Source organism: Brachycentrus maculatus, unplaced genomic scaffold (assembly GCF_059751285.1).
Source record: "Brachycentrus maculatus isolate JH-2025_06_01 unplaced genomic scaffold, ASM5975128v1 h1tg000577l, whole genome shotgun sequence".
Taxonomy (NCBI): Eukaryota; Metazoa; Arthropoda; class Insecta; order Trichoptera; family Brachycentridae; genus Brachycentrus; species Brachycentrus maculatus.
Window position 1 is genome coordinate 92,714 of NW_028281317.1, and position 22,135 is coordinate 114,848.

The 22,135-nt window shown below is 31.1% G+C and overlaps 1 protein-coding gene across 1 annotated transcript in view; it reads right to left on the reverse strand.

Annotated features, from left to right (window-relative positions):
* LOC148301320 (cGMP-specific 3',5'-cyclic phosphodiesterase-like) overlaps nucleotides 1-22,135 on the reverse strand; it is a gene marked incomplete at its 5' end in the record, with an annotated part of 62,617 nt that overhangs the window by 20,859 nt on the left and 19,623 nt on the right. The window contains 4 exons of the mRNA XM_088273449.1: nucleotides 3,586-3,677; nucleotides 11,520-11,637; nucleotides 13,164-13,289; nucleotides 19,867-20,154. Of these exons, the coding sequence (XP_088129575.1) occupies nucleotides 3,586-3,677; nucleotides 11,520-11,637; nucleotides 13,164-13,289; nucleotides 19,867-20,154 (624 nt within the window). The remainder of the gene's footprint in view (nucleotides 1-3,585; nucleotides 3,678-11,519; nucleotides 11,638-13,163; nucleotides 13,290-19,866; nucleotides 20,155-22,135) is intronic.

Consider the following 22,135-nt stretch of genomic DNA (forward strand, 5'->3'; position numbering starts at 1 on the left):
CAAAAAAAAATTAAATCACTTATATTTATTTGACCCCTTCTGTATATCGGAAAATTTCTGAAAATGTTTATCTGTATATTTTTTTTATTTTTCACACTGTTAATAAATAACTATTAAACTTGTCTTCAAGTCATGAAATCGGCTGACCAATACACTACGGAAGCGGACATCCATAAATTTATGTTTGCAAAATCACATTTTCTCATAAATTTCTTAATTATTCCTTATTCTTAAATATTCAGAAACACTCGCCAAAGTCAACGACAAAAATGCTTATTCAGATGTACTAAGTCAAAGAAAGATCATATTAAATATTAGTAAGTCAAAATTATGAAGTAACGGTAATTAGTACCTCCTCGCTTCTAAAAAATACGTCTATTTTGAAAGAATTTAATGAAATTTTTCTCATAAATTAAAATTATTACACCTTTTTCCAAATAAAGGCCAAATTATGAATTATCTTGAAAATTTAGAAATCCAAAAAAAACTAAATTCTAATAATAATTTATTAAATAATATATCGTTTCAAAATTCTTCACCTTTGCTTTCCATTTTTCCTTTGTTTTCAAACTCCGCCCCTTGACTTACCCCTTCCCCTTACTTTCCCCTCTCCTTATTTATAGAACAATTTATATATATATATATATATATATATATATATATATATATATATATATATATATATATATATATATATATATATATATATATATATATATATATATATATATATATATAGTTATTATCGATATCGATAATAACTAAATATATATCGCCTTTGAGATATCGTTTTTAAAACCCAGTAAAATAAATCTCTAAATGTGCTCCTGTACACAGAAAAATAATTAAATCCATATTTATTTTATTCATGTTTCGGTATTAACTTATTAAAGTTATTATACATACCTGAATGATGGACGTTTAACTTCCGAAACATATAGTCTATAATAAAACTCAAGTGATAAAAAACAAGTGTTTTCTTTAATCATTAGAATTTAATGAAATGTAGCTTTTAAACTTTTGATAAAATACCCTTGTAAGCAAATACAGAAATTTCAGTTCGTATGTCAGAAAAACGAAAAAGGTAGCTGTAATGTTTGAAGAGTTTCCTTTTTTTGTTCAATCCTAATTTCCTCCTCCCATAATAAATGAAACGCAAACAGCTCTCGAGCAATTAGTGTTGCCTGATTTAAAATAAAAGTTGTCAAAGGATAGGTTTTTTTTGTTTCACCGCCGGCATTTTATTTTAGGCGGGAGGAACTGACGTATGTGTTCGATGACATATTTCGCAGTCAGATGTGGTGCGGGTAAAAAAATTATATTAAATAATTAACCAGCTGCCAGTCAGGGATACAAAATTAGTCAGGGTCCAAATACTTATTCACAAAATCTGGATTATCTTCAATTACAGGAGTTATTTACATTTTATGTTTTGACATCTCATCAAAGATGAAGAAGAATATTATTCTTCATCATCTTTGATGTGATGTCAAAAAATAATATGAAAATAACTCCTGTAATCGGAGATAATCCAGATTAGTGAACAAGTATTTGGACACACTCAAAATGATGTAAAGAAAATATTGATTTTTTTTTTGAAATTTGTGATCTCTATTTTCTTCTTTTCAATTTCTCAAGACTGACCATGAGTTGTCAGACATAGCTATACGTGTATAAAATTAAAACACTTGTTTATGACCACTTTAAAGTTTATCAATGTAAACATACTCCTATCGACAACTACAGATATTATCTTTGTATTTTCACCCGTTGATGAGAACACCTGTAGTTCTCGAAACTAGTCCTGTTTACATTAATAACCCAAGAGTGGTCTTATACCAGAATTCTTATTTTATTTTTAACTTTAAACAGTGTTAACACAAGTAATGGCTAACACATCGTTAGGGTGTAAACTAGTTTTTACTTGAGTTTGAAAACAAGTTTACATTCTCGTTTCTAGAAATAGGTCGGAGAAAAAGTTTTCTCTGTGGGAATGTAATTTAGTTTCATTGATAAACAACTAACACATGTCGTTTTAAAACTCTTTCTGGAGTGATTCAATCGTGAGTTTTTCTTTAATATATTAGTCTTTAAACCACGTATGGCACAACATTGAAATTAATTATCAACTCATCATAAAATGTGTAAACTAAACACTACATAATTTGGAGTAAGGTCCTTAAAATATATTGCAAATACCCAAATTAACCAGCTGTCTGACATATCGCTCACTCCTTTCAAGAACGTCATAAATCAAAAATCGTAAATTTTCAGTTGTGCATGTTTTCGGAATGCCCAGAAAATGTACTATATCCCAGCAAAAAGACATATTTTTTACTTAATATTTACCCGCTACAGGGCAGAAAGTGTTGTTTTTGCATTTCGAAGAAAAGGTATTGTTTAATTTTTTTTTTAAACTAGTTATTTTTCAAATGGAGAAAAAACCTTCTGATTTAACCTATAAAGATCTGTTACACACTAAAAAGTTCAATAAGTGGCTTGATATTTATTTTTAATAAATTGTATTATATTTTTAAACTTTAAAAACGTTCTCCTGAAAAATTACGTTTTTTGATTTATGACGTTCTTGAAAGGAGTGAGCGATGTGTCAGAAGAGTTAAACGTCGACTATATTCAGTTAAATAAGAAGTGTGTGCAATATTTTTCAAATTCAAATCATTCAATTGGTGCAAAAAGGTTCAATCACGTTAGCATATTGATGCACAGTGACTAAAACTACTCCATATTTGAGTAGTGAGAGAGTCACTTAACCAGCTTATGACAGGTCAAAAGCCCTGTAAATACCCAGGCTTCCATATTCTTCATCATCAATGTTGAGATGTCAAACGTTAAAATAAATCACTAGCAGAGAAAATCAGATTTATGAGGATTTGGTCATAAGCCCTGTAACCCAAACTTTCATATTTTTTTTACAACATTTTAGGTGTGTCGAAATTCTTGTTCACAAATCTGGATTATCTCCAATTATAGGAGTCAATTTTGATATAATTTTTTGATATCTCATCAAAGATGAAGAAGAATATAAGTCCAGGATTCGGACCTCACATACTGATATAAGAGTTTCTGCTCAATAAAAGCTTCTTTTCATCTCACCAATAGATGTCTCTAGCGAAGTTCTAATGATTCAATAACAATGTTTCTGAATTGTTGAAATTGCTGAATTCGTATAGAACTTCCAAGAATTTGAGTAGTGTCGTTGTCAATAATGGGTAGAATTGGTGAATGTTACACGTGTGTAAATTGATCATTTAAACCAGCCTATGACGGTTGTCAGCCCCGTAAATGCCCAGACTTCCATATTCTTCCTTATCTTTGAGATGTCAAAAAATAATATTTAATATTTTTCTCCATCTACGTTGAGATGTTAAAATGTAAAAGTCAAATACTTGTTTTATATTTTTCATTCGTTTAAATTTGTTGCGCCACCTATACAGCAGTAATAACTAAAGTTTTCAGCACGGAATATTCGTAATTACGGCATTCGCCTTTTTAGCGTGCATGAAGGGAGCTTTTTACCGCTACACTGCCTGTATAAGGGTGAGTATCAGAGTGTAGTGTACTTACGTCATAGGGGATGTGAAATTGTTGCACCAGGTTACACTGGAGAAACATCCGGAGGGTCGCTCTGCACGTATCTTCATCCGAGAGGTCGAAATCTGAAACAAAAATGAAGCTTTTAAACGTCATGGGAAAGCTCTCCATTAATATTTTTATTATCCTTTAAATTGAGATCTTTATAGGTACAAGTTCATCGTTATATTTTAGAAATTCAGTCATACAAAGATTTATTTATTTACAACATTTTGAGTGTGTCCAAATACTTGTTCACAAATCTGGATTATCTCCAATTAATTATGGGAGTTATTTTTCACATTACTTTTTTTTTTAATTAATAAAATAATACGAAAAATAACTCCTTTGATTGAAGATAATCCAGACATGTGAAAAGTATTTGGACACACTCAAAATGTTGTAAATAAATTAACTGGTCAAATTATAGGCTACAATAAAAAAAATTAAATCCTATTCTAGCGTTCCTCATGTATGTGATTATAATACAGGATTCGGATCTCACATATAAATGAAAGAGTTTATGCTCAATAAAAAGCTTCTTTCATATCACCAATAGATATCTCTAGTGATTCAAACACTATGTTTCGAAATTGAACTATATATATAAAAAAGTTCAAAAAATTTGAGTAGTGTGGTTGTCAATGTGTCTCTGCGCCTACCCCTGCATGGTACGAGTATTAGTAGTAGTAGTAAAATAGTAAAAAAAGTTAAATAGTTGTAAAAAGTCTCTGTTCTGAATCGCGTATTTCCGTTTGCATGTTTTATAGGGGACTGTACTGCTTTCAGCACGATTTTGGAAGCTATATTAGCTGACAAAAGCTCTATCGTGTCAGATTCACGAAACTCGTCTTGAATCGCGCACGGATTTGTATAGCGTACGTGATGATCGAGCTACACAAAATCGTGTTTTCTTTGGGAGGGTATAACGTAGAATATTCATAAGAATACGCATATTGGTCAGTTCTAGCAGTATACTCACGATGCATAGTGTAGCGACCCTTTTCAGGAAAAATATCGTTCACACCAGTTAGGTAATGATCGTTTTATGGTAATAAACTTACTAGAAATAAAGATACGCATTATCTGAAAAATAACACATATTTTGGTGTCTTATCAGTCTTCTGCTTCAGGTACCTGTCCAGAGTAAAATTGAATAAATATACATATTTAACCATATCCACTCCCTTGGTGGAGCATATGGAATCCACAAACTGTCTCTGCCAGCTCCCTTGCATCCTCCCAAGTCAGATCCGCGTCCCGAAGTTCTGACGAGAACTGCCGACGAATTGTCAGCAGTGGTCGTCCTGGGCGGCGCGAACCTGATGCCTTGTAAAAGAGGCAAGCTTGATTAAGGCTCTCAGGAGGCATACGGAGTACATGGCCAAGCCAACTGAATCGCCTTTCCTTAACGACAGTTGTGAACAAGATTTGCTGCGTCTTTCGCCTTATCTCTTCATTCACTCACAAAGTCAAACCATCGCACGCCTAAAAATCTCCGCAGACACCTATTCTCAAAGCTCAGTACACGGCTGCTCTGGGGCCTTGTAAGGTGCCATGTTTAACAGCCGTATAAGAGAATAGGAGCAATGCAGGCATTGGGTCTGGCAAATTCTTGTTCACAAATCTGGGTATTTACAGGGGTTTTGACCTATCAAAGGCTACCCACGGTTGACAACAACTCGAATTTTTCGAACCCCTATATAAATATATATATTATAAATCTCTTAATGCTTACTGGAACTAATATGGTTATTTGAAAAAATCTTTAAGTAGTATGGTTGGCAATCGTGAGTAGAATTGGGAATGTTATACGTGTATAAAGTTGTCACTTTAATAATAATAAATAATAAATTTGGATAATTTACATAGCGCCATTTTCGTAAAATACTACCTCAAGGGCGCTTCACCTATGACAGGTTATTAGACGTGTAAATACCCAGATTGCCATATTATTTATCAATGTTGAGATGTTAAAATGTAAAAAATATATACAATAACAAATTTATATATCTTTGGACATTTCTAACGCTAGAATCATGGGTGTCTTTTTTCTTATGTAAAATATTAATGATTTAGATACGATTTTTGGAATAATGAGTTTTTTTGCGTTGTAGCCTTTTGGCATTTAATCAGCGATATGTAACATATCATATATTGGAATAAGATTTTCTTTTAGAAAATATATAGACAGAAAAATATTAATAATATTTTTTTTACTCTACGTTTCAACGACTCTTTTCTTTTCAAAGCCATATACTGATTTCGAAAAAAAATTTATCTTTTTATAAAAATAATATAATGCGATCTCTCAGAAGAATGTGAGACAAAACGATGTATGATAGATGTTCGAATAGTGAAATAAGGAAGGAATGTAAAGCTGAGATAAGCATTATCGATAAAATTAAGAAAGGTGTGTTGACATGGTTTGGACATGTAGAACGAATGAGTGAGGAAAGAACGGTAAAACAAATTTATGAGGCAAATGTAAGTGGAAAAAAGAGCAGAGGAAGACCGATAAAAACATGGCACGATCAGGTATGCCAAATACTTGAAAGTGGTCAGGTTAGGAGTCGTAACAATCGGCGGGTACGTATGAGGAGATTCATGAACGTGGAAGAGGCGAAGAATGTTTGCAAAGACAGAGTGGTGTGGTGTTCTATTCTCTCTGCCTACCCCTGCGGGGAAACGGCGTGATGATTAGTTAGTTAGTTATGTAACATATTATATATTGGAATAAGATTTTTTTTAGAAAATATGTAAGTACAGAAAAAATATTTTAAACATTTATTTTTACTTCCTACGTTTCAACGACTCTTTTGTTTTAAAAGCCATATATTGATTTCGAAAAAAATATTTTTTTTCAATACAAAAACGGCATTTTAAGCGAAAAACTCAAATTCGTCAAATGTTATTTGGGTTTCAGTAAAATTAAGCTCCAATTTTTTGTATATTGGGCCTTTATTACTATAATATGTACTCGTACCTACATAGCGGGTGTTATCAGTTCTGAATATTTCAGGCGATACTCAATCATCTATCCTACATAATACCTACTTTAATTAATATTAATGATCCTTCCCTTTGTATGCGCGACTGCATCCCCATTGTTCAACACCAAGTTAAATTAGATTCTCGGAACTACGTACCATGCTAATAGATTTTGTACTTCTATTCAAGCTAGCTGGTATTATATCGATCTAAAGAACACGTTAACTAACTAACTAACTAACCATCATACCGCTTCCCCGTAGGGGTAAGCAGATATAATATAACACCACCGTGGTGTAACATATTTATTGTGCTGCATTGTACATATCTATTGTATTTTTTCTAAGGACGAACCCATTTTATTTATTGTTTCGGCATTTTTTTGTGGTAAAACATGTTACAATGATTAAAGAAAACACTTGTTTTATACCACTTCAGTTTTATTAACCCCCTTCCCATAGTTTTTTTTTTGAATTACCTAACGTCTGAGTGACTCTGAAATCTAGCTACGGCTTATGCAACACCGTTTATCATGTCCCTACTCAGGCTTCAACTTTATAAGTTTCATAGCCTATGCCTACTTGTGAGTGGATTTACTCTTTATGTTTAAAGTTACTATAATTTCATGTTATTCATGAGTGAAAATTCTAGGCAAAAACACTCCCTCTAACTTTCCCCTCTCCTTATTTATAGAACAATTTTATATTTTATATTTTAGTTACTATACAGACCTGAATGATGGAAGTTTTACTTCTGAAACATGTAGTCTTTAATAAAAACTCAAGTGTTTTCTTTAATCATTGTAAGGACGAACCTCATTCGTATTTATTTTCTAGCTACTTATATGCCTACGCAAATAAGGAAGCAGGTCATAAGCTTGTAAATACACAGACTTCCATATTCTTCTTTATCATGTTGAGATGTAAATTTAAAAAAAATGATATTCTGGTCCTTAAACCAGTGATTACCAAAGTGTTCAATATTAAGCTTCAGAACAAGGAGATTAGACAGTGAAATTCGTATGAAATATATCGCTCACTCCTTTCAACAACGTCATATATCAAAAATCGTCAATTTTCAGTTGCGTAAATGTACCATATCCCAGCAAGAGCGGCATATTTTTAACTTAATATTTACCCTCTACAGGGCAGAAAGTGTTGTTTTTGCATTTTGAACAAAAGGTATTGTTTAATTTTTTTTTTAAATAAACTAAATATTTTTCAAATGGAGAAAAAACATTCAGGTTTTTCCTCTAAAAGATCTGTTACACAGTAAAAAGTTCAATAAGTGGCTTTTTATTTATTTTTAATACATTTTATTGTATTTTTAAACATTAAAAACGATCTCCGGAAAAATCAAGTTTTTTTATATCCTTATGACGTTGTTGAAAGGAGTGAGCGATATGTGAGAGAACACTGAGATTTTTTTGATTATCAAAAATAGTACAAAGAGGGAACGAGTAAGACGAAGGTTCTGGATAAATTATGTGGGAAGAGCAATTTCGGATCGAGTGGTAAGAATAGCAGCAGACAGCAGCATAAGAGGTAGCAGACCCCCAGGAAGACCACCTATACGATGTAGAGACAGCTGGTCTTCCACCTCCCAGGAGCACACCGGAGAATAACCTGACACAGTCCTAACTAAAGAAGAAGAAGAAAAATAAGAAGTACAAAAAGGTTTTTGTATTATAATTCAAAAATGACATATTATTGTAACATTAACTTAATTAGACCATTTCAATTTAAGATGATAAAATAATATGGTATAAAATAACAGAGATTTAATTAAAAGTAAACTGGAAAAAAATACTATTTCAACATCGTTCTCTGGTTATCCTTGTTATTTTATAATTTTGTATTTAATGGAAAAATTCCCTTCAATTTCATCTACTTAATACTTGAGATATACTTTTTTTTATGTGAAGACTGTTTAATTTATTGCATGTATTTATTTTTAAATGAAATTTTGATAAAAAATAGATATATTCAAAGTATTAGAGTACTTCATATACATGCTAAATATCTCAACAGAGATGTAGAATCATATGGAAGTCTGGGAATCTACGACCTGTCATTGGATGGTTTGAGTGATCATTTGATACAAGTGAAGTATTCAAAATATTTTTTATAAGGTTCTGTATTGACAGTTACTTTTAATAAGCATTTATAAAAGGAACTGTGAATGCAGAAGTTTACAAAAAAAAATGGAAGAGTATTTATTCCCGTCAATTGAAATGCACTATTCCTATATTTTTGAGTGCATTTTCCAAGATGACTGCATTGTGTCGCCGAGCAAAATCTGTTGGTATTATATTTTTTCTGTACTGTAATTTACGAAGTTAAAAAAAATTAAAATAAATAAATTTAAACGTTGTATTTCACTCTCTCTCACTGCTCGCCGATAGTGTTTGAAGGAGACGTGTAATTACTAGTGCTTACTACTTGTTATTTTATTTTTTTAATTATGATTTTATGTTATTAGACAATTTGTTACAAGACTTTTTGTTTCTCTATAAGTGTATTCATTCGTGTATTTTTTTATTTTTGTATTAGAAACTGTATATATGTATTATCTTAAAGGCTTCAGCCGTTCAATAAATAAATAAATAAATACAGAAATTCCAAGAGGTAAATGATATGAAGTAATATGTAAAACATTTTATGCCGATCAGGTGCCCAACATCATGCGTTAACAAGAACAACCTTAATAAACAACCCTTTCAATCTAACCGACCAACCCTTGTCTGTATTCTGTATCCACCTAACCAAACCTTACTCAATATAATTCGTTTTATTCGACCCAAACCGCAATATGGCCATAAATACACAAATTTGTTAAGGTGGTAGCGCGCACTTAAGAGTGAGGGCTTTTAACCCTTATTTACCCCGTTCTGTACTTAATAAAATTAAGGGACATGGTAACCTAGTATTTTAAAACATATCTGTGGAGGTCCTCACCAAAACGTTACATTTCCATTATAAATGATTGTAACTATCAAAGTAAAATCAGGAATTCTAGCTTGTAAAATTATTACTTTTTGGTGCGATTTAATGATTTCATATTGGTTTAACACAGGATTGGTCACGTTTTCTCGCAACTTTAATAAAGATTTCGGTAGATTACAGTAAACAGAACAGATTTGCATTTAAATGATTTTTTTACAATATTGAAAATGTAACTTTTTGGTGAGAACCTCCACATCTCTTTTACCATAAACACTGGAAATTAAGTATAAAAATATAAATACAAATGTAAAATTAAATTTTCTAAAGATATTCAACGACTGCTTTCGCATTTATTTATCTAAACATATAACTAAAAAATCTAAATGTTCGTTTATTTAAAATCAAGTTTACTCTCAATACTGGTTTTTCCGTTTCAAAAACTGAGATCGAACTCAGTCGCCATCCGTTATGTTTAACGAGATTAACAATGAAAATTTATATCTTTGCATTATACCAAAAGTAATCTTTCATGTAAATATTTAAAAAATATATTATTATTGGTACGGTGCTTAAAAAAATTAAGAAAAAAAAATTCGAGAAATTTCAATGTTAGTAAAAATTATTTATTCAAAATATAATTCGGTGATTGCTATTCATGAATATGTTAAACTAATTATTTCATATTACGTATGAAGTTAATTTTAAAAAATAATGTAAAATGTATCTTTAGGAACTGAAAACGCCCAAATAACTGTTTAGGGGTTTAGGCACGGTACCTAAAAATTCAAGGCCCCACGACCTTCAACACCCTTCAAATACAAAAACAAACCAAAGCTTTCGAATATTAATTACCAAGTGTGATATATATTACGAACTATGGATACGTTTTATTCTCTGCTGTGCGTCATGGGAGCTTCTCGTGTCGTCACTGGCTACGTGGACTTGGTGACCAGATTACCTATCGAGATTGCTGCAATCATATTCAGGTATGTATCACAGAAACTTATCGAAGATTACTGTGACCTAACTGCCTTCATTTGGTTTTTGTTAGTTAGTTTTCTCTATACTAATTGCTGTTGTTTTAATTGTTCCAGGAAACTAGATGACAAGTCTCTGTCTGCTGCTTCTAAAGTAGATCCTGTTTGGGCTGTCGTCATAAGGGGAGATAAAGCTCTGAGGAGCAGGCTTCGCAGGTACAAGTGCGTCTCCAAGCGGTGTGATCCCCTCAACCTGCGCAGGTTCCGCACTGCTGTAGTTGGAAACCCATCAAAAGATGTCTCGACTGGCAGACCTACAAAGCGGTGCGACAGTCTCTTCGGATTCACTGCTGGAAACACCTTCAACTTCACCAAGAAGTTTGACTCTACCAGCCGGCCACTGAAACGCCTCAGGCTGGACGATGTAACGACTTATAGCATTAAAAAGCCTAAGTTGATGAGGTTTTAAAAATATGTAATTGCAAAAATAACTCAAAATCTAATTTTAATTAAATTTATTAGATCAAATTTAAATAATAATAAATTTAAAAATAATATCAAATTTAAATAATAAATAACAAAATCAACTTTATTTGATTATTTATATTATAATACTGGCAATTTTCATGTTAAAACTGATTCATACGTTTTCTTATTTTCTACAATTATATGAATTCACAATATTCATACCACAATAGATATGATTTAAAGGAAATATCAAATAATTTATTGTTAAAGCTTATCCAAAATAAATAAAATTCCTTAAAATTAAAAAAAATATAAATAAAATAATAACTTTAACTACTTTATTGATGTTATTTTAAGTAGTAGTTTCATTTTTAAGTTGAAAAGTCCATAAAAACTTCGAACTTTTATTTATTAGAACCCTTTCTAAACTGACAAGGACCGATGTAATGACGAGAAGCTGAATGCTGAAATATCAGCGGATAAGGGTTTAAGAATATTGCAAAATATTTTTAATGACAAGGGTAAGGGTGGAGGGAAGGTGACTCACCGTGGAACGTGAAGCTATAAAGGTTGAAGTTTTCAGCGGAGGGGATGGTATCACGCGACAATTTCCCCGTATCATCCCCGGAAGCCGTGGCATGGTAGGACAAGCATTCCAGAGCAACCTAGAAAAGTGGAAAACATCCAAGCAATTAATTTTCACACCCACGAAGAAAATTAATTTTGCTCCTTCTTTATCATATATCGTAGTCATACAGGAGAAAGTGACCAAGTGCATTTTTTACAAAAACGTGATCATTATTAAGCTTTATATTGCCCTGAAAAAATCCCAAAGGATTTTAAACTGGGAAGTATTATATAGTGACTTGTTAAAAATAACTATAATACTGTATTGATATAATTTTTTGACATCTCATCAAAGATGAAGAAGAATATAGAAGTCTGGGCATTTACGGGGCTGACGACCGTCATAGGCTGGTTTAAGTGATCACTTTACACACGTGTAACATTCACCAATTCTACCCATTATTGACAACCACACTACTTAAATTTTTGGAAGTTCTATATAAATGAACCAAAATGTTGTAAACTGTATTGATGTTTATTTTCTTGCCAAGTAAATGTGACTTAAATGGCCCTCCTGAACATTTTACGTTTTGTTAGTTGGTCACTTTCTTCTGAACGACTACGATATGTTGTATATTTTCGTTAAACATGAGTTTGACTTGAAATAGAGGACAATCGCACGGCACTCAATGTGTGCAGATATGTTGCTGATGGATTGTTGTAATATTAAGTTGGAACAAATTATGACTGTTGACATATTACTTGATTTTAGTTTTAAAATATAAAAATTTCAGTACTCTAAATATATTTTTCATCAGAGACAATTCAAGCATTTTGTAGTTTTCAAAATATTTTAGTTAATTTAGGTTTATACATTTTGGGGGCAATTCATTTAATTTAACTGTTATGTTATGGTATTTATATCTTATGTAAGGTAAGGGATTCCTCAACTGTCGTGAAAAAAAATTAGATTCAAATTACATTTTATTTTCAAAGGTCATATTTAGAATAAAAATGACCTTTGAATTATTTATGTTTAAATCGCGACATTTTTGGCAAAGTATCCACAATGTCTTTGTAACCAAAGGGTTAAAGAAGTATTATACAAATGTGTAATGTAAAGTGAATGAACGATAGCACAAAGTTAACAATGCTTTTAATATACAAACGTACAAAGTACATTCGTCCTACAAAATAGTAACTTTGTATCATTTATATTTAAGGCCTAGGTGACGTTGACCATGACAGAAGGACCTACAACCTGAGGACGAGGAGAGCTGACTCCAGCAGTCTACAAAGACGATAATTTAGGATATAGGCAGGAAGAAGGTCATTTATATTATTTCTTAATATTTTTTTTTGTTTTCCTAGTACAAAAATACTAACTTTGTATCATTTATATTTCAGGCCTAGGTGACGTTGACCACGACAGAAGGACCTACAACCTGAGGACGAGGAGAGCTGACCCCAGCAGTCTATAGACAATAAATTGGGATGTAGCCAAGAAGAAGTACATCATTTATATTATTTCTTAATTTTTTTTTGTTTTTCTAGTACAACGATAATCGAAGTTTCCCTATCACTGCCCTAGAACTTAATTAGTAGAAAATATGACAATACTTACTTTTTGTTTCGCCATCAGTTTGCAGGCGTTTTCATACATCTGTGTGTTGTGAATTCCAAGCCCACAGAATATGGCGAACGCCTCGAATATGGAGACGTCACTTTCCGTAAACTGGCTGCCATTTCCCTGCGGAATTGAAGTACAATTTTATTTTAATTTCCTCTGGGAGAGACCATAATCGAAGTACAAGGGAAGCAATTAGAAAATACACCGGTGGAACCCCTTGCCGAGTCCACTGGAATACTTGTTTGACCTGTGTTAACGTATAAGCATGCTATACCAGCGATCATGTATTTAAATAATGTATGTTTATACATTTTATTTTAGTTGGAAATTTTACTACTCATTAATGTAAATACATTGACATTAATGAGTAACAAAAAACAGGTATTTGTAACATTCCATTTACAATAATTCACTCCTTTTAAGAACGTCATACATAAAAAATCTTGATTTTTCAAGAGAATGTTTTTAAAGATTAAAAATATAATACAATGTATTAAAAATAAATATCAAGCCACTTATTGATTTTTTTACTATGCAACAGTTCTTTTAAGGTAAAATCTGAAGTTTTTTTTCTCCATTTGAAAAATATTTAGTATATTTAAAAAAATAATTAAACAATACCTTTTCTTCAAAATGCAAAAACAACACTTTTTGCCCTATGGCGGGAAATATGAAGTTAAAAATAGTATAGTATAGTACATTTTCTGAGCATTCCGAAAACATGCACAACTGAAAATTGACAATTTTTGATTTATGACATTCTCGAAAGGAGTGAGCTATATGTTATTATATAAATACCTATATAAATACATATATAAATACCTGGAAGGGGGACGAGAAAGAGGAAAGGGGAAAAGGAAAAGACCAAAGCTCAAAGATAAATTATTTAAAAATTTGGAGACACCGTGCTATGAATATCGACTTACTATGCACGCGATCTCAGAGTTAACAATGTCGAGTAGAACATATCAAAACTTGTATATTCATCGTTGACCAATTTTGATGAACTTTAAATATAGGAACCTTGTTAAGAGTTTTTTCGGTTCGTGGGAAGCGATAAGGTGTTTTACCGGTGTAAAGCAGTATAATTAGGGTTATCAAAGATACTACATAGTTTAAACGTCAAACTTTCCTATGAAATAAACATCTTAATGGAATGGTGAATGGCACCGAAGGGATCTTGTATATACGTGTATAAATAAAGAAAAAAATATTTAGCAAAATTATATTTATAATTTTGGAATGTTCGTAATGAACAAAGTTCGTACAGCAAGAAATTTTAATTCGCAAAGGTTTATACTAAAAATATTAAAATTTGTTGTGATTTTATCCACACATCATTAAAAACTTGACAAAACGTGTTTGGAAAACGCTTAAAAGCGTATTTTACTGGGTTCTATTTGCTTACTTTTAATAGAGCGCGAAAGATGCTAAAAAACATTGTACGGATCGGAATTGGGTTTGCAGTTACTTTTGATTAGTATACGATTTTAATTATTTTTATAATTAGGTTCAGGGTTGATGAAAAAAACACCAGACAACAATGTGTTAACAATCACGATAACACTGCGTGTTTATTATGCAGTGCCCTATGCACCATCGGGTGCGAATAAGGGTAAGAAGAAGAATATATAAGTATGTTCGTATATATATATATATATATATATATATATATATATATATATATATATATATATATATATATATATATATATATATATATATATATATATATATATATATATATATATATATATATATATATAAATATATATATATATGTATTTATATATTTATAAATATACTTATATATTCTTCTTCTTTAACGTTCTTACTAAGCTTGAAAATACAAAGTCAGATTTAAAGCTCAGGATTATCTTGAATAATTAAATTTCAAAGTGCATCCCGCACACGTTCGTTTCCTGCAGGCGCATTAAGGATAAAAGGATAAAGTGTACCGTGTACAGCATTGCAGTGTACCGACATGAATATTTAAGGGAAAATAATTGTTTCACCCGGGTTTTTCAGCTTTAAAACAACCCCTCTTGAAAATGCGGCAAAACCGAACGACTCTCGTCGGTAATTATCGTAGAATTTCCTTTGAATTTCAACGTGAAAGGTAATTTATTTACCGGACATCAAAAGAAAGCGTTCGATTTGAATTTAATATCAAAAGCTGCTGAAAATATAAATTCATTCAAAGAAAAAGTATATAAGTATGTTTTCTTATTCAAGATGTTTTATTTACTCAACAGTCATTTTAATATTTATATTTTGATTACAAATATTAAAAAAGGTTCGCCATCTTGCTGTTAAACGTAGAACTTTTTCTTCATTAATTGATTCGGCAAACAATTGTTAATAAGTAAGTGGTCTTATGGATATTTTGTACAATAATAAAAAATCTTAAAATCTAAATTACTATTATTTAAGAACCTTTAATGTTGGTGTTGAAAATTACAGAGATTTTATTTTTTTTTATTAAAAATCTTTAATGTCTAAAAATTAACCAAACTTGGATGGTAAAATAATTAATTTAAAAAAAAATTAACACTTGTATAATGCCATTTATTGAGTTTTATTTTATATTGTTCACACAACAGGTTTCAGAAATTACAGTTGTTTTCATTGACAGGTTATCAAAACTAACGAGCAATAAAAATCAGGTATATTTAGAGGTTGGTAGTGTAATAAATCAATTCTTATTATGCTTTTCCAAAATCCTTCACCATTATTATCTATATTCCCTTTTACAAAAAGCCCGTTATTTAAACCTCCTTCCTCTATGTATTACCCTACCAACCTCTAAATATGTACCTGAATTTTTTTTGCTCGTTAATTTTAATTATCACAAATCGATGAAAACAATTGTAGTTTTCGAAACTAGTGTGCAATGAAATAAAATTTTGTATTATAACTTAATTATAATGTCTACCGGTTTTGAATCAAACTGCTTCATTATCAAGACTGATTAATACTAATAGTATTAATCAGTCTTCATAAAGAAGCGGTTAGTTTCGAAACTGGTAGACATTATAATTAAGTTATAGTAAAATATTTATGGTAATTTTAAACAAAGTTACATTTTAATTATGAAATGAGAGATTACAATGTTAGTGCTTTAAATAGAAATAAAACTTATAACACAAGTGGTTTTTTTTTATTATCAACATATTATTCCGAAAACTTAATGACGAATCTATTAATAATTTCATTGATTGACTCGGCACTTTCATTTGATTTAGTCACTTTGTGGTAATATCTGTCCATTTTAATCGAAGTTTTACTTGGTAATTACCACTATCCCAATATTAGTATATACCAAGTAAAATTTTAATTAATAATCATCTTATAAATTTACATATTAATTCCCTTCACAGGTAGTATGTTCTAGGTACCCCTTTTCAACCCTATTAGGTTTCAATTTTGCTTTAATTTCCGTGAGAAACATGATAAGCATCCCTTGTATAATCCGAGATTTTGTCTTCCACGATTAATTATAAATTCAATTAAGTAATTAACCTTTCACGGAGGTGCTATGTACGTTAATTCGTTTATTAGCAGAATACAAAATTACCTTCTAAGAAAATACTCATTAAAGCTTACTTGAAATAAAACCCGACGTTTGAGTAACTTTAGATGAATTAAAATTGGCATGTAACGTGAAGTGTAAGCCTTAATTTCTTGAGAAAATGTATTTTGTATTTAATTATTTGATTTGCTCGTTTGTATAGGGAAAAACCATGGAATAATTAGCCACATTAGTACGGTTTTTAATAAGATGAGAAATATATAAGATAGAAGCTTCTACAAAGCAATTCTAATTTCACCTCGTTTGTTTGACATATATTTATATTTTCATAATGTATTTCATACATGTTTTATTATTTTTTTCATTGTATTTTAAATAATGTATACACCATATGAACCTTTACTGAGAGGTTCGTGATAAATATTTTATAATTTTTTTTTATATTTGAAGCACTAACTTTGTGATTTTCTATTTTATAATTAAATGTTATAATTAAACAGTATTAATCAGTCTTCACAAAAAAGCGGTTAGCTTAAAGCAAACAAGCTTTAGCTTTACAATTAGCTTACACAATATAATTAAGTTATAATAAAATATTTATAGTGATTTTAAAACAAAGTTACATTTTGATTATAAAGATTTTTTTTTTTAATTTAATTTTTCTTTTATATTATTTAATTTTATTTAATATTTTATTGTTTAGTTTTAATTCATTTTCTAGGCTTTTCTACTTATAATCTTCAAACTAATAACGCAGCTCTCTCCAATAAAGAGACTGAACTCTTGTGCTTGGAGAATGACTTACATTTATTACTTATTGTTTATGTTTATTGATAAATAAATAAATTAATTAATTAACAAATACATCGCAATAGCGGAAGGCAGAAAGTCAAGGGGGTCTGAATGATATCGTCCACTGGATGTACATCGGGGACTGCATCCACTTTATTATTATTAAAGTTATTTTTTCCATAGTCAAACAAACAAAAGTTTGATCTTTCTTTTGACTATGTCTATATCAGCTAAATAACTTGTATAATACGTTTAATTCTTCAAATGTATTTTTAAAGCTTAAATTACGTTGCCCATTATAGAAGGACCTGCAATCTAAGGACGACCCCTGCAGTCTACAAAGAAGATAAATTAGATGAAGTTAAGATGAAATAGAAGAGAAAAGGATTAGGTAATACAGGTGTTGTATAGGCAAGATTTAGCACTTGGAATAACAGATACACAATACAATAATTAAATACAACTTAGAATCATATGACTGTAAACAACTTATCATAAAATTAAATCAAATTCTCAAATAAATGGCGCAGTAGTTATTACAGCCTAATTGGAAGACAATAACAATAACTAATAAACATAAAAATATAATTGTTTTCTGACATCTTTAAAAGGAGTCCCCAAGATTGTTATAAGGAGATATTTAAAACTCAGACGAATATTTTGAACAGTATTGTGGGCGCCCAAATTTGTAGACGTTATTTTGATTTCTTATTACCTGGGAGGTCTATTTGATTAGTGGCCTTAGCTCGACGTTAATATCGTACTTATAAAATAATATGTATCCAGCTTTGGACAGGGGCCAATTTAATAAAACCAATATGTCTTAGTCACTGAGTCCGAAATGCGCCCATAGCGCTACGTGATTTAATGAAGAACGTGATATATGTACTCGTACTTTTTACGGATGTGTGCAATTATTGGGCAAAAATTGAAATTGAAATAAATAGAAGAAGTCAAAAATAATCGTGAACAGAGAATAAAGTTGGTCAGGAATCATCTTTATGGTAAAACTGGGTTTACATTCTTCTTCAAACCCTTATCCGCACCTCAATGGTGCATAGAGCACTGCATCAGATAAACGCAGTGTTATCTTGATCGTTAACACATGAAGGAAAAGTGATCAGCCCTCCGCTTCAGATACCAGTGCAGTGTAATATTGAATAAATATTAGAGTGAAAAAATCACGTATATTTATTTGACCCCCCTCCCGGAAATCGAGCCCGGGATCTCCAGAACGGAAGCCTAGTATGCTGACCATTACACTACGGAGGCGGACATTATCGGGGGTTAACATTTGTTGTTCTTTATTAAAAAGTTATGGTTTAATGTTTTTTCTTCTTCTTTAGCCTCTGTTTTCCACTGCTGGTATACATACAGTATCGAACACATTAATTGAAATAATTTTTTTTTCGTACTTTCAACACCCTCTAAAAAAATGTTTTGGGGGTGTTCATCGTATTATGGACCAGGGCTGCTTCTTTCAGTGACTGAGATGATGAATAGCGAGAAGTATCATCCAATTCTACTGGAAAATATACTACCAGAGATACAAAAACGAAGGTCAAATGGTAATGGAATATTTCAGCAGGATTTAACCCCCTGCCACAAATCCAAAAAAAATATGATTTTTTTTACACAAAAACTATGAACTGTGTTGGACTGGTTAAGAATTTTGCCATACATAAACCAAATTGAAAATCTATGGGCAATCTCTAAGAATTGGCTCTCCAAAATTGATTGCACTGCGGTGTAAAAGCTCATTTTGGCCATAATTCAGGTATGGTTTTGAGACGAAAAAATGGCATCCACGTGCCAAAACCTCAACTAATAGATGCCAAGAAAAGTAAAATTGACTGACGCAAAATGAGATCATATTAAATATCAATTTGTGATATAACTAATAAACAAAATATTTTACAAGACTTTTTACGAAAATATATCAAAAAAGTTTTACAACATTTTGAGTGTGTCCAAATACTTGTTCACAAATTTTGGATTATCTCCAATTACAGGAGTTATTTTCATTAAGATCTCACTAATAGATGTCTCTAGTGAAGTTCTAGTGATTCAAGAGTAAGGTTTCTAAATTGGTTCGTATATATATAGAACTTCCAAGAATTTGAGTAGTGTGGTTGTCAATAATGGGTAGAATTGGTGAATGAACCAACCCATGATGGTCGTCAGCTCCGTAAATGCTCAGACTTCCATATTCTTCTTCATCGTTGATGAGATGTCAAAAGATAATACAAAAAAGTTTTGTTTCAATCAATCTGTTCGATACTGTAGATCTCTTTCATATCCCCAAGTCTACCCTGCCATGTATGTATGATGACATCTACCACATATTCTGACCGCAACAATTATTGTGTATACCTTGTTGATGAGCTGCGCGACCCCTATGACGTCCTTCTGGCCGTTGACTATCGGCATGCAGAGGATGGTCTTGGTGGCCGAGTCGCGTGACTCCGCCCCCTCGGCCCCGGCCCCGAGCCAGGCCTGGCCGTCTGCGATGTTGAGCGTCTGGCCGGTGGAGGCGACGTAGAGCGCCAGCTGGGCAAGGGCGCAGCGCCGCAGGTCCACCATGGTGGGGCGCGACACCACGGCCGCGGCGCCGGCTGCCCCGCCCAACTCGAACAGCATGGTGAACCGGATCTTGGCCCCCTAGAAAAAAGTGTTTATTTATTGCTACACATTATATAAAAATTGAAAAAAAAAATCTAAAGTAACACGTAAAGAAGTGGCTTCTCAAAATGGGACAAATGAGTTGCATAAAGTTGGTCACCCAACTGAGATAGACGCTGCAAACAGCAAACAGTTATTTTTTTTTATTGATTTTATTTTACAAGATACATATTTAAATAATACAAATAGTTAGTAAATAAACAAAACATTTTAAATCTAACGTTTCTACCTCTCTAACAAAGTAGATACTTGTGTTTAGAGAGGGAGTTCGTTTTACAATTTTATTTTTATAAACAAAAATAAACAAAGTAAATTAAAAATAAAAATGTATTCCTTGGTATGGAGTCTAGGTAGGGGTGAGTCTTATATATTTTTTATTTTAGTTTTAAAGGTTTGATAATTTTTTATAGATTTTAAGTTTTCCGGAAGTTTATTTTTTTTAAATTCTGTGCAATATTAAATTATTAGAAAATCTAGGGTTACGTAATCTAGTTATTGTGGCAAAGTGTATTTTGTTCATATAAAATTTTGTTTATTTCAATTTGTTTTTTTATGTGTTAAAAAATAATAATATCACAGTTTTGTATAAAGCATTGTAAAAAAAATAATAAATAACGAAAAATAAAAAAATAGGAAACTCGTCTCAATTTTTTATTATTTACTTTGAGATGGAGATCTTGGGAGACTAAAATGAGCGTCGGAAGACTCTAAAATAAATTTTTGTAAAATCCGCATAATTTATGGAATGTCCTAAAACAAGAACAGTTTGTTTATTCGATGGATTGTCAAAGGGTGGTAAGAACACTACAAAAAATAAGTTTTCAGGAATCTAATCTTTCAAGCACTACAGGCTGTAGCAGTCTTGTGTACTGGAAAGTCAAATAATAAGGGAAATAAAAGTATCTAAACAAAAGATGGACGACATTCTTTATATACCTGAAACAGTCTGAAAAAATCTGAAATACTGAAAATAAATCCACAAAAAAAATATATATAAGTATGTAATTTTAAAAAAAAACTTTGTTAAAACCACTTTTTTATTAATAAAATTTAACCTACCGGTTTCGATAAGAACCTTGTCATCATCGGGGTTTATTTTAATTAATCAACATTTAAATACTCTCACCAAGAAAACTTCCACACATTCCGTAAAAATACTAAAAATGTTAAAAATCCTATATATATAAAGTCAAGCAAAGAAAATATTCCATAACATATAATTTTTCATAACCTTATCCACTTTTTTCTCTCAATCTATCAATCAAAGCAGCAAAATGGAAGAAAATAATCAGTATTAAAATTTATGTTTCAAATCAGGCAACGAATCATTTCTTAGACAATATTTTGTTGTTTTCGTTTTACGTAATTTAAAAAAGTCTCACATTTTAATATCTCAAAATAGGTTAGGAAGTATATGGAAGTCTGGGCATTTACAGGGTTGAAGACCTGACATAGGGTGATTTTACTTGATAACTTTATACATGTGTAATATCCACCATTCTACCCATGAATAACAACCTGTTTGGAACTCAAATTTTTGGAACTCATATAAATATGATATAATTCATACGTCGTTTCATGTGCGAGTTCGCGGCAAATTTCTTTGGTTGATTTTAGTAAGCTTCTTATAAAGCAGAGACCCCTTTATCTTTAAATGTTTTAAAATATATGTAACTCCTAATATATTTTATAATTAAAATGTAACTTAGTTTTAAAATCACTATAAATATTTTATTATTACTTAATTATAATGTCTACCGGTTTCGAAGCTAACCGCTTTTTTATCAAGACTGATTAATACTAACTGATTAGTATTAATCAGTCTTGATAAAGAAGCGGTTAGCTTCGAAACTGGTAGACATTATAATAAAGTTATAATAAAATGTTTATGGTGATTTTAAAACAAAGTTACATTTTAATTATAAAATGGAAAATCACAAAGTTAGTGCTTCAAATTTAA